We start from the raw sequence: 13,512 nt of genomic DNA on the forward strand, positions 1-13,512 counted from the left end.
GTGTATATTCACTCCAAATCATTCCAAATATGCTCTCTTTATTGCAGGTGTGAAATGATGGACCTCTGCCTTATCGGCCGCAATTATTTGGCTTGAGAAGTCGTTGGGTTCTACGGAGTAACGCTCAAGGAAGTCCAGATTCGCCAAAGCTTCTGTGTGCAGGCGCCAGTGGTGGCGGAACACAGCCTGAGCACTCCTTCCGGTACTGCAGACGATATCGGACGACGAAATGAGCACTGCCCATTGATATGCACATCTACTGAGCAACATCCACGGGTCGTTACTCTGTGATTACTGCGAATCAGTTCGTTGACTGCCTGGACACCGTCGTTTGTGGCTAACGTTGACTGCCTTTCTTCCCGACAAACATCGTTCAAGCCTGTCTTCTTGGTCAAACTGTTCGCACCATCTCACTACACTGGAAGCCACATTGAATCTGGTTTATATTCTTCCAGAACTGACAGCGAGTCGGTGTAAATTGCACGTTGTGCCGACAACAATCGCCCTGTCTCACGTACTTCAACTTCGGAATACACTTTCAGCTCTCGCGCCATTGCATTCACACACTGTGGTGCACCTGTTATGTATATCGGACCAGAACTGTTTCCGCAGGAAACCCAGAACATGTGCGCTCCAGCAACAATGCGCCGCATTTAGTGCGCAATGGGACAGTATGTGTAACTTACTTAACTAAAGCAGTCACAATGTGTAATACTGAATGATATACAATTTTCAGGGGACTGGCTCCCTTTAGTGACGAACGTATCGAGATGTTCCACGACTCCTCTTTCCGCCCTCGGAGAAAGGTCAAAGAGGTGTCGTCTGTTGTGTACCGGGGCACTGGGAAATCAGGCTAGTGAAGCAGCAGATGAAGCAGCTAAGTACACCAGTACGGAAAATAAGATTTCCCAGTGTGTCACTCCTGTTCATGCACTTATCTCTCTGTTAAGACTGAGGAGCACAAGTCTTTGGCGGAGGCACGGTTAGGGTTGGGGAACAACAAGATGCGATAAATGATGCAAACGCAGGCCGCAGTGGCCGTGCGGTTCTAGGCGCTACAGTCTGGAACCGAGCGACCGCTACAGTCGCAGGTTCGAATCCTGCCTCTGGCATGGATGTGTGTGATGTCCTTCGGTTAGTCAGGTTTAATTAGTTCTAAGTTCTAGGCGACTGATGACCTCAGAAGTTAAGTCGCATAGTGCTCAGAGCCATTTGAACCATTTGAAGCAAACGATCCACCGGGGATGTCCCTCCTTGCGATCGCTGAGATCGGAGGAAGTACAGATCTCTGTACAGGAGTCTGGCACAGAGTATCAGATCAATATTTCGTATTTAACTTTTTGAACCGTAATTTTAAATATTTTAGCCAGTTTCGTCTGAAATTCGTTTAATAAGGGCACTGATTGCCTATCTGCTGAGTCACCCCCCCCCCCCCCCGCCCCCCTCCCTGTACATTCACTGAACCAATGATACAACATTGTGTTTATGAGGCACAGTACCACTAGGATTGCTACGTCAACACTTGAAAATTTTTGAATTTGGAAGGAGGAGATCTGAATACAAACATGAGGGGCGCTCGTTGCGCGACATCGTGGAATATCCCCGTTTTAGCCCTGCATTTTCATGAGGTTTCGATGTGTGGTGCGTGGTGGCGCTTGCACATAGCCTTCGAAACGGCGTCTGGAAGAAAGCTGTCATTTAGTTTAGAGCATCGAAATACTCGTACGTGCTTGCAGAATGCCTGAGGGGTCCTGGCAGTGAATAAAAGCACGGTAAATCGCTGGGCGAGGCGTCTGTCATCATCGCGAAAAGGTCGCGCGAACCTGTGGTCTGATGCACACACCTGTGACTTCTGAAATGTTGGAAAGATTTAGAGTGTTCGTCGCTACAAAAGTGCAAAAGGACTTCTAGTTGTCCATGACAAAGTAAGACCTCAAACAAGTCTGCACATCCGAGAGGAGCTCACAAAACTTCACTGGACTGTCCTTCCTCACCGAACCTACAGCCAGGATCTCGCGCCTTCCGACTTCTATCTCTTCAGCCCAATGGAGGATACAGTCAGCGGGAAGCAGCACGTCACTGATGGGGGAGACAGCGAGGCGTTGGTTCCGGCGTCGACCAGGAGGGTGGCTCCATGCGGGGACACGGGCCCTCCCGGAAAGGTGGCGTGACGCCGCCACGTCGTAGGAGATTATGTTGCAAATTAGGGGTTTGTAGCCAATGGAGTGGGCAACAATATGGCATATTGGAATGCTGAATAAAATCAGTCTGCTTTCAGAAAAAAATGTGTTGCATTACCTACTGAACTACCCTTTGTACGTCACAAACATCACAATTCACTGGGAGATACGAGCCAACAGGAGGAAAATGTTTTAAACATGATAGACCCACGGCTGGAATTTCAGTAACTTCATTACTAGTTCTCCGACCTGTTCTACCGAACTATTCGGCTTGACGATTTGGAGAGCTTAATCTGACCTCAACACTCATCGATCTGGGCATCTGGGTTCAATAGGGCTATCTGAAATGTAAAGTCCTTCTTTTCAAACGTCGTAGGAGAGGAAAGCATTGAGTTGCAATCCGTAGGGGAATCAAAGGCGAGATGAGGTGTCAAACAAATGCACAACATATCATAACAACAGGTACAGGTGATTATAAAACAAGATCATCTTTACGACATAATCTCACTGAAACTGGACCTGAAACACTGATACTGAATCTTGATAAATTTTTGTTAATGAGAAAGTTAGTAAAAATTCCAAAACAAATACTCTTGTTGGTCTATACAGTTCAACATCTCACGGACTGGCAAGACTTAAAATATTAACCGCACGAATCTTAGCAAATGCAGTAAATGAACGTTTGGCAGGATTACACGCTGCGGCAGTTAGCGGCTTCGGCGCTCACCTGGAAGAGGTCGTCGCTGCTGCTGTGGTTGGCCTCCCACTCTGGAGAGTCGATGAACTGGTGGGGCGTGATGTAGTGCAGGTGGGCGTCGTCGCAGCTCACCCGCATCCTGCCGGCACGAGGGAAGCCGCCGTCACAACACAGCACGCACACGTCCGCACCTACTGCTGGTGCCACGACAGTTTTGTCTCTGAACACGACCATACTGTTGATGATGACGGTGTGTTGTTCGGGTGCATGACAGCAAGACCTGTAGCGCTTGTTCTAAGATTGTATTAGACAAGCTTTTGCAAAAGTTGTAGAATGATACAGCATCAGTTACGTGTAAAATATAAAAGCACCTTAAAATACAACACATGCACTCACGTAGACACATGTGCACACAACACAAACACAAACACACACACACACACACACACACACACACACACACACACACACACACACACACACATATAACACACTCACTCACAAATGCACACACACAAACACACGATACATACAGAAATATAAAAAGCACATATTTTGTCAGTTCTAAAAGTTGTAATACAAAAGGAAAAGGTAGTGAAAATAGTCGATAGATTTGCCCTGGCTGGACAGTTCTTTATCTGGTCTGCAGTGACCAGCCTGATGCGTGACAGCTGGAGAGCTTCACTCTTGACCTGAAATGGCTGCACAGATCTGCTGTTGCTGGAGATTTCACTATGGGCTTATACACTCATGCCCATAAATTAAGGATAATTGCAGAATGTGGTGGCACACAACGTGGCACTACACAAAACTGTCACTAATACCACACACATGACACAGATCTGTAAGTCCGCGGTATTGGAGATAAGTTGAGAAAACCGTCCTAAAACACACGTGCTACAAGATGCCACTGTTTGCTGCGCATGTACCCTGACATCAATATGGGATATTATCACCATGCACATGTACACAGGCCATACAACAGGTTGACATACTCTGGATCAGGTGGTAGAGCAGCTGCTGGGGTATACCCTCCCATTCTTGCACCTGTGCCTGTCGGAGCTCCTGAAGCATCGTAAGGGTTTGAAGACGTGCAGCATACGTCGACCGAGAGCATCCCAGACATGCTCGACGGGGTTTAGGTCTGGAGAGCAGGCAGGTAACTCCATTTGCCTGATATCTTCTGATTCGAGATACTCCTCCACGATGGCAGCTCGGTGGGGCCGTGTGTTACCTTCCACAGGAGGAAGGCGGGACCCACTGCACCCCTGAAAAGTCGGACATACTGGTGCAAAATGGTGTCCCGATACACCTGACCTGTTACAGTTCCTCTGTCAAAGACATACAGGGGTGTACTGAGCTCCTGAAGCATCGTAAGGGTTTGAAGACGTGCAGCATACGTCGACCGAGAGCATCCCAGACATGCTCGATGGGGTTTAGGTCTGGAGAGCAGGCAGGTCACTCCATTTGCCTGATATCTTCTGATTCGAGATACTCCTCCACGATGGCAGCTCGGTGGGGCCGTGTTTTACCTTCCACAGGAGGAAGGCGGGACCCACTGCACCCCTGAAAAGTAGGACATACTGGTGCAAAATGGTGTCTTGATACACCTGACCTGTTACAGTTCCTCTGTCAAAGACATACAGGGGTGTACGTGCTCCAATCATAATCCCACCCCACACTATCAAACCACAACCTCCATACAGGTCCGTTTCAAGGACATTAAGGGGTTCATATCTGGTTCCTAGTTCATGCCAGATGAAAACCCAGTGAGAATCACTGTTCAGATTATACCTGGACTCGTCCATGAACATAACCTGAGATCACTGTTCCAATGACCATGTACTGTGTTCTTGACTCCAGGCATTATGGGCTCTCCTGCGACCAGGGTTCAGTGGAATGCACCTTGCAGGTCTCCGGGCGAATAATCCATATCTGTTCAGTCGTCTGGAGACAACTGTTCCAGATGCTGCAGTAATGTCCCTAGTAAGGCTGCCTGCAGTACTCTGTGGCCGTCTGCGGGCACTGATGGTGAGATATCGGTATTCTAGTGGTGTTGTACACTGTGGACTTCACATACTGTAGCACCTGGACACGTTTCCTGTCTTTTGGAATCATCGCCATGATCCTGAGATCACACTTTGTGGCACACTTAGGGCCCGTGCTACGACCTGCTGTGTTTGACCAGCCTCCAGTCGCACTAGTATTCTACCCCTCATAACGTCATCAATATGTGTTCTTTGGGTCATTTTCAACACACAGTCACCATTAGCACGTCTGAAAACGTCTGCACACTTACTCGCTGTACTGTGCTCTGACATGCACCATCACACCTCTTCATATGTGGACTGCTGCCAGCGCCACCGTGCGACGACCGCAGGATAAATGCACCGCATGGTCATACCCTCAGGTGATTTAAACCCGCAAACCACCCAACAGAGCGTTTTTTCACCATGTATCAGCATTATCCTTAATTTATAAGCGTGAGTATAGTTAATAGATTGATCAGTTTAGTTGGTGGCTTTATCGCCTGAACTGCAGCGACTGGACTGTCATTTCTAAGCTATCTGAGAGACCTTCCTTCGCTGGGGAGCTTTCTGCATGATCTTGCTGTTACTGGACTCACTTGTCCAGGCTAGTTTTAGTGATTCCATAACAACTTTACAAATTTACAACAGCTGGGAGATATGCATTTGGAAAACAGTGGTTCAAATGGCTCTGAGAACTATGGGGCTTAACATCTGAGGTCATCAGTCCCCTAGAACTTAGAACTACTTAAACCTAACTAACCTAAGGACATCACACACATCCATGCCCGAGGCAGGATTCGACCCTGCAACCGTAGCGGTGGCGTGGCTCCAGACTGAAGCGCCTAGAACCGCTCGGCCACACCGGCCGGCCGGAAAACAGTGGCAGAGCCAACCTGACCAAGCTGGCGACCTTCAAAACTAACTAATAGCAAATGGACTGACCTGCCTCAATGGACTGACTGATGGTGACTGGACTGGCCTGCCATGGCTGGAAATATTCGTATCTTACAAAGCAATTGAACTGATTTTCTCTCACTTGACAGTTCTGCACCATGAACATAGCAACAGGAGTAACCTGCCCAGGCTGGAGCAATTTGCGCTTCGTCAACAGCGACATGTCTGATCTCCGTAGGCTGCAGAACTTCATGCCAGATCCTCAGTGACTGGACTGTCCTATTGCAAGAGGAGAATTTCGTGTCTTACCTGCAACAACTGGGATGAGTTTCTCTGGCTGGAAAGCTTTTCCCCAGGTCCATAGCATCTAGACTGAAGTAGACTGACTAGCTCCAAGTGGAGAGTTTTGCATCGAACCCACATTGGCTGAACTGACCCTTTCCAGGTAGGACAGATATATGTTCTAAGGGAGTGACTGGCCCGATCTGTGGTGCCTGGAGAGCTCTGCATACATAATGCAGCAACTGGAATAGCGTGTCTTCACTGATGAGATAGTCGCTAGGCGAACAATGACTGGGAGGAAGTGCTCAGAACTGGAGACCTTTCACACATAGCACAGGAGGAGGCTGGAAAGTTATATGGCTGGTCTTAATATACTGGACTAACCTGTCGTGGCTAGGGAGCTTCGAAAACATCACAAAACTGTGTATACAGAGAATGAAGTGACAAATGAAATTTGTAACAGGTCGGCTTCAAACTAAGGTCATGTGCTCAGTAGACAGACGTGCTAACCACTGTAGCAACCAGCCAAAAATTGCCTCTGCACAACTGCACGGGCTATCCTAGCACTCCCCCCCCCCCCCCCCCACAATCCAAATTCCCATTCACCCATCAGCCCACTTGAGATTCCTCGTAATTCAACCGGGATTGCAGAGGCTCTCCAGCTGTATTCGAATAGGATTTTGCCAGATACATAGGCATAGGTGCTTTAATCGAGTGAAACTATATGGTTCTAGAGACCTTTTCAAGTCTCAAACGTCTACAATGTACAGGGTCATTATAATTAAACTTCAAAACCGCTGTAGAAATAACACCATTGGTCAGAAGGAAGTCAAATTGCAACGAAATATCATCGCAGAAGAGGAAACGTATGGCAGAAGAAAAGTAAATAGTTACATGGCAATAGATGGCACGGTAAGCACCAACATTTAATAGTGATCGACTACAAATGACAAATGAATCATACAACAATGCCTAAGGTGTACGTTTGACATTAAACAAACTGTACTACACAGAGTGCATGGGTGTACAAATGTGATACTGTTAGTTACGTAAACCCATCCACCACGGCAACGCCGTATCACATCGGGTGGCAAAAATCGGTTTTTAATTGTCCTCAGGCCAAAAACCGCTAAAAAAGTATCAATAAAAATCAAATCAGATTATTAATTTCTGTGTGACTGGCGCAAAACATGTTCAATATGCTGTTCACCGTTTTCTGAAACAAGTTCAAATCGAGAAGCAGCATATTCCTCAACTGATCGAAGTGTTTCCGGGATCACGTTCAGAATGTGTTGCACAATGGGCGCCTTCAATGCAGCTAAGTTTGCTATCGGAACACTGGAGATAGCCCCACAGCCAGAAGTCACACGGATTAAGATCAGGTGACCGGGACGGCCAGGCTGTAGGGAAATGGCGGCTGATAATTCTAGTATTTCCGAAATGGCGCTTCAGCAGGTGGTTAACTGGATTTGCAGTGTGCGGAGGTGCGCCATCTTGCATAAAAATTATCCCATCCGCGCTGTTGGAGAGCTAGAATGACGTCGTTAGGCAAAAAGAAAACTCGTAGCGCTTACCAGTGACGGTATAGGTGACACGACAGGAAGCACCCCTGTTTCTCCGAAAAAATATGGCCCTATGGTAAATGATGCCGTAAAGCCGCACCTTTTCACGATGAAGTGGTACTGGTTGATTTGCGTGTGGATTTTCCGTTGCCCGTATTCGACAATTCTGTGTACTGACATATCCTGTTAGATGGAAGTGGGCATCTGTCCACAAAGTCCAGGGGCAATCATCGTCCACTTCCATGCGAGCAAGAAATTCTAAAGCAAAGGTCTCTCTTGCTGGCAGGTCAACATGAAGCAACTGGTGCACATGGGTAATTTTGAATGGATATCAAAGAAGGATGTTTGGTAGGATTTTAATAACCGTGCTCACGGGTATGTTCAATGTTCGGGCGACTTTCCGTGCACTACACGTTTGCACACCACCACTCGTCTCCTCCTGCATTGCTGTGGCCACTGCTTCCACTGACATCGAATCAATTCGTTTCCTCCCTCTACCAGGTTGCACGCCAAAAGAACCAGTCTTTTCGAATTTCCGAATCATTTTCTCCAGACCGACAGCGGTCATCGGACGCACGCCTTTCTTCAAACCCTTCAGTGTCGAGGAACATCTGCAGCGCGACAGGTGTTTTCATTTACGTATTCTGGCACCTACAGTATATGCAGACAGAAGCGACGAATAAAAATTAGTACTAAGGCCAGCATTCGAACCTGTGTCTTGCGTTCACTAGGCAGATGTACCAACCACTACATCCAAAGATTACACTAGGGTACTAATAGGTCAGTCCGTGCAGTTGTACAAAGCCACTGTGCGAGGGGGCGCTACGGGTTTGAGCCGTGTATCGACTCGTGCTACACCTTGTGTTTAGATTGCATTGGTTTTCCTTTTCTTCCCCTGACATGTTTGTTTGATATGTTGTCTGTCATTAAGTGGCTGCCTTTTCCCTCTGCTACCGATATCTGCATTTTTACTTCTGGGAAACTGCTATGGAGGAAGTGAGATCTTTGACCGGTTGTAACCTCGTGTGGTGGCGCGGAAGTAGGGACGCTGCGCGCAGAGTGAGTGTGGTGGATACGGGAGGGCAGTGTGGCTCTCGAGCGCGAAGCAGGCGTGGTCGGTTGTACCGAGTCGCCACGTGATGTATGTCGGTTGTGTGTAACGAGCGGGTCGAGTTGACGGAAGAGCTTCCCGCAGGTTGGTTGTATACAGAATCGCCCCACGAGTAGTTGCTGTTCATTTCACCTTGGTGGGACGTTAACAAGCGTCTTTAAATCCTCCGTTTCAACACTGGAGTTTAAAAAAGGAGACACCTAACATGAAGGAGTGGTCACTACCCGTCAACGTTGCAGAGAAGACGTGAGCTCCGGTGACAGAGCGTGTTGTCGCGTGACCGTCGCGTGTTGGGTACACTGGCGACGCGTGCGCGGTCGGATGTGGGGATCCTTGCCATCGGAGGTCGTGTACTGCCTGTTCGAGCATAATTGCAAGTTAAGTTCGTGGAAGGTTTAATCATTAAGTAGTAAGTTTGCGTAACCAGTGTCTCTTCTGCCTTGTGGCCTCCGTCGTTCGGGTTTCCTGTCCCCAGCACCAATGTAATTGAAGAAAGTGATCTTTCCTCCTCCTCCTCCTCTCGTTACTGCCCGATGGGAGGTGTAGCTTTGCCAGTTTAATTGTTTCGCTATTCTGTCGTGTGTTATGAGTAAATTCATGCTTCTTGTTGGTTGATCATGTGGTCGCTCATTCAGGACTGTGTGGTGTAATGTTTCCTTGCACGAGGTTAGCTCTAATTCTGTCAGCAAGTTAAGCCATCTTATAACAAGTTTTCGCTGGCTAAAAGCCGGTACAGTGACCAACCTGAGAGTGACAGTTGTGTTTACGGGCCTATTTAAATTGGTCAGTATTCTGTCTAGCCTGAGCATCCCTGAGTGGGTGATTTGTGGCCGCCTTACACTGGTCCGTCGTATCTGTTATGTTCTAATGATATACCGGGACACTTTTGTTTAAATTTTTTTAAAAAATTCCTCCAAGTTTGTAAATTCCTTTTATTGCCATTAATCGTGTATTTGCTGAGACCTGTTTAATTATTTTTAATGGCGGTGTTGGTAGCTTCACTACCTCATCGTACTATATTAACAAAGTTCTGTATTTACTTCAGTAGCCTGTTTACTAATGTCCTTTAAATTTTTTTAAATTCTTGTATTGCTATAAATTACTTTGATTTGCGTTAGCGGCGTGTTTTAAAAGGTAGTTTATTGCCGTACTGCTAGCTTCTGTATTTAAAAAAAAAAATTTAAACTGTTGTATTGCTATAAATTACTTGATTGCCGTTAGAGGCGTGTTTTAAAAGGTTGTTTATTGCCGTACTGCTGGCTTCAGTGTTTTTTAAACTTTTTTTTTAAATTGTTGTATTGCTATAAATTAAAGAGACCTTTGGAGAAAAGAGAACCACTTGTATGAATATCAAGAGCTCTGATGGAAACCCAGTTGTAAGCAAAGAAGGGAAAGCAGGAAAGTGGAAGGAGTATACAGAGGGTCTATACAAGGGCGATGTACTTGAGGACAATATTATGGAAATGGAAGAGGATGTAGACAAAGATGAAATGGGAGATACGATACTGCGTGAAGAGTTTGACAGAGCACTGAAAGACCTGTGTCGAAACAAGGCCCCGGGAGTAGACAACATTCCATTGGAACTACTGACGGCCTTGGGAGAGCCAGTCCTGACAAAACTCTACCATCTGGTGCGCAAGATGTATGAGACAGGCGAAATACCCTCAGACTTCAAGAAGAATATAATAATTCCAATCCCAAAGAAAGCAGGTGTTGACAGATGTGAAAATTGCCGAACAATCAGTTTAAGAAGCCACAGCTGCAAAATACTAACGCGAATTCTTTACAGACGAATGGAAAAACTGGTAGAAGCGGACCTCGGCGAAGATCAGTTTGGATTCCGCAGAAATGTTGGAACACGTGAGGCAATACTGACCCTACGACTTATTTTAGAAAGTAGATTAAGGAAAGGCAAACCTTCATTTCTAGCATTTGTAGACTTAGAGAAAGCTTTTGACAATGTTGACTGGAATACTCTCTTTCAAATTCTAAAGGTGGCAGGGGTAAAATACAGGGAGCGAAAAGCTATTTACAATTTGTACAGGAACCAGATGGCAGTTATAAGAGTCGAGGGGCACGAAAGGGAAGCAGCGGTTTGGAAGGGAGTGAGACAGGGTTGTAGCCTGTCTTCGATGTTATTCAATCTGTATATTGAGCAAGCAGTAAAGGAAACAAAAGAAAAATCCGGAGTAGGTATTAAAGTCCATGGAGAAGAAATAAAAACTTTGAGGTTCGCCGATGAAATTGTAATTCTGTCAGAGACAGCAAAGGACTTGGAAGAGCAGTTGACCGGAATGGACAGTGTCTTGAAAGGAGGATATAAGATGAACATCAAGAAAAGCAAAACAAGGACATGGAATGTAGTCGAATTAAGTCGGGTGATGCTGAGGGAATTAGATTAGGAAATGAGACACTTAAAGTAGTAAAGGAGTTTTGCTATTTGGGGAGCAAAATAACTGATGATGGTCGAAATAGAGAGGATATAAAATGTAGGCTGGCAATCGCAAGAAAAGCGTTTCTGAAGAAGAGGAATTTGTTAACATCGAGTATAGATTTAAGTGTCAGGTAGTCGTTTCTGAAAGTATTTGTATGGAGTGTAGCCATGTTTGGAAGTGAAGCATGGAGAATAAATAGATTGGACAAGAAGAGAATAGAAGCTTTCGAAATGTGGTGCTACAGAAGAATGTTGAAGATTAAGTGGGTAGATCACGTAAGTAATGAGGTGGTATTGAATAGGATTGGGGAGATGAGAAGTTTGTGGCACAACTTGACTAGAACAAGGGATCGGTTGGTAGGACATATCCTGAGGCATCAAGGGATCACAAATTTAGCATTGGAGGGCAGCGTGGAGGGTAAAAGTCGTAGAGGGAGACCAAGAGATGAATACACTAAGCAGATTCAGAAGGATGTAGGTTGCAGTAGGTACTGGGAGATGAAGAAGCTTGCAGAGGATAGAGTAGCATGGAGAGCTGCATCAAACCAGTCTCTGGACTGAAGACCACAACAACAACAACAATAATTGCTATAAATTACTTGATTACCGTTAGCGGTGTGTTTAAAAGGCTGTTTATTGCCGTACTGCTAGTTTCTGTAGGATACGAATAAAACATTTGTGAAAATCGCAACTCGACAGTAAACTACTAGAAATTTGGCCCCGTTTCCCAACGTGTGGTGTGGCTTGTAGGAACCACTGTGTGTGTCAGGGTTAGTGCGCAGGAGACCCAAGTTCAGGTCCTAGCCTCGGTACTAATTTTCGAGACTTGAAAAGGTCTCTCGGAGCATGTAGTTTCATTTCATCGGAAAACTGAATTACGCTGGGTGGAGGGTACTCCAGTTGTAGTGACCTACCCCAGCTGGAGAGGTCCACACATGGCGCTTAGGAACCAGATGTTGCTATGACAACTGGAGAGTTTCACAGACATACTGACCTGCCTTGGCTGAAGCGCTTCACACACGTCGTGCAACACTTCTTCAGCTGGCCCACAACTACAGAAGTGACGTACCTTGGACAGAGAGCTCAGCAGCTGGACTGGCCTGCCACGGCTGGAGAGTTTCTCGCGACTGGCTCGCAACTACTCTACTGACGTACCGGTGCGGAGAGGTTGGCACGCGTCGGCCAGTTTCCGGACTGACCTGCCCTTGAGCAGCACGGAGAGGCGCTCGTCGGCGGGCGTGGCGCCCTCGGCGGCGTACGTGTCTCCGGCGGCGCAGCGCAGCAGGCGGGCGCAGCGCGCCAGCTCCTTGAAGTGCTTCCTCGAGACGCGCAGCGGCCGGAACAGCCGCGTGTACACGTCGGCCAGCTCGGGCGACAGCGGCGGCGGCAGGAAGCGCGCGCCCAGCAGCGCAGAGTGCGCCGCGTTCAGCAGCACCAGGCCGGCGTTCCACGCGAACACGTCCGGCGAGCACACGTGGATGCCCGCCCACAGCGCCGACAGCAGGAAGCCCACGCACAGCAGGCCCCTGCACACAACGGCGACTCGAGTTGGGTATCGGTCTCTTCGTTTGACATCGCGAAGTGGTATCAGCAAACTCATTTAGTTCTTTTCCTACGGAGACATCAGTTAAATAATTATACAGCGTGGTCCATTCATAGTGACTGGACCAAATAGTCACGAAATAAGCATCAAACGAAAAAACTACAAAGAACGAAACTCGTCTAGCCTGAAGGTGAAAACCAGATGGCGCTATGGTTGGCCCGCTAGATGGCGCTGCCATAGGTCAAACGGATATCAACTGCGTTTTTTTCTGTTTTTTTTTTAATGGTGTGGTGTGCGTACTGAAAGACCTTCGGTACACACACTTCAGATTATTTCACTTGTCGCTCTAACGAAGTAGGCGAGTGTCAGCAATATGTCTTGTGGTCTTATCGTGGCGTGTTTATCTTCTGCCGTTAGGTCAGATGATAGAAATGCCACTTGCACGCTTAGAATAGCAGATTGATGGTGACCAACTTTAAACAGAACTTGATTAATTTTCACACACATTTATAAAAATAATGACAAGCATAAAACTAATTGACTTGATTCTGGATGCTATTTACAATTGACAATCTGGAGTTCCTTTGGTCTTGGTACGTTAATCTTATTCTCACATATCTCTGATACTTGACAAAGTGTCTATTCATTTATCTTCATGGATATGTACAGGAATATAGTAATCTTACTAGGCGCAGACTGAAACTTGACTATAGACCGGTACAGACTAATATAGACTGGTAAAGACTGGTGCAGACAAATGCAGACTGGTACAGACTAAT

At 46.8% G+C, this 13,512-nt stretch overlaps 1 protein-coding gene across 1 annotated transcript in view; it reads right to left on the bottom strand.

The window, feature by feature from the left end:
- Positions 1-13,512, bottom strand: part of LOC126419714 (blood vessel epicardial substance-like) — a 123,304-nt gene that overhangs the window by 91,448 nt on the left and 18,344 nt on the right. The window contains exons 4-5 of the mRNA XM_050086895.1: positions 12,390-12,716; positions 2,908-3,016 (exon numbers count right to left, since the gene is read on the bottom strand). Of these exons, the coding sequence (XP_049942852.1) occupies positions 2,908-3,016; positions 12,390-12,716 (436 nt within the window). The remainder of the gene's footprint in view (positions 1-2,907; positions 3,017-12,389; positions 12,717-13,512) is intronic.

Source organism: Schistocerca serialis, chromosome 9 (genome assembly GCF_023864345.2).
Source record: "Schistocerca serialis cubense isolate TAMUIC-IGC-003099 chromosome 9, iqSchSeri2.2, whole genome shotgun sequence".
In the NCBI taxonomy this organism is placed as follows: domain Eukaryota; kingdom Metazoa; phylum Arthropoda; class Insecta; order Orthoptera; family Acrididae; genus Schistocerca; species Schistocerca serialis.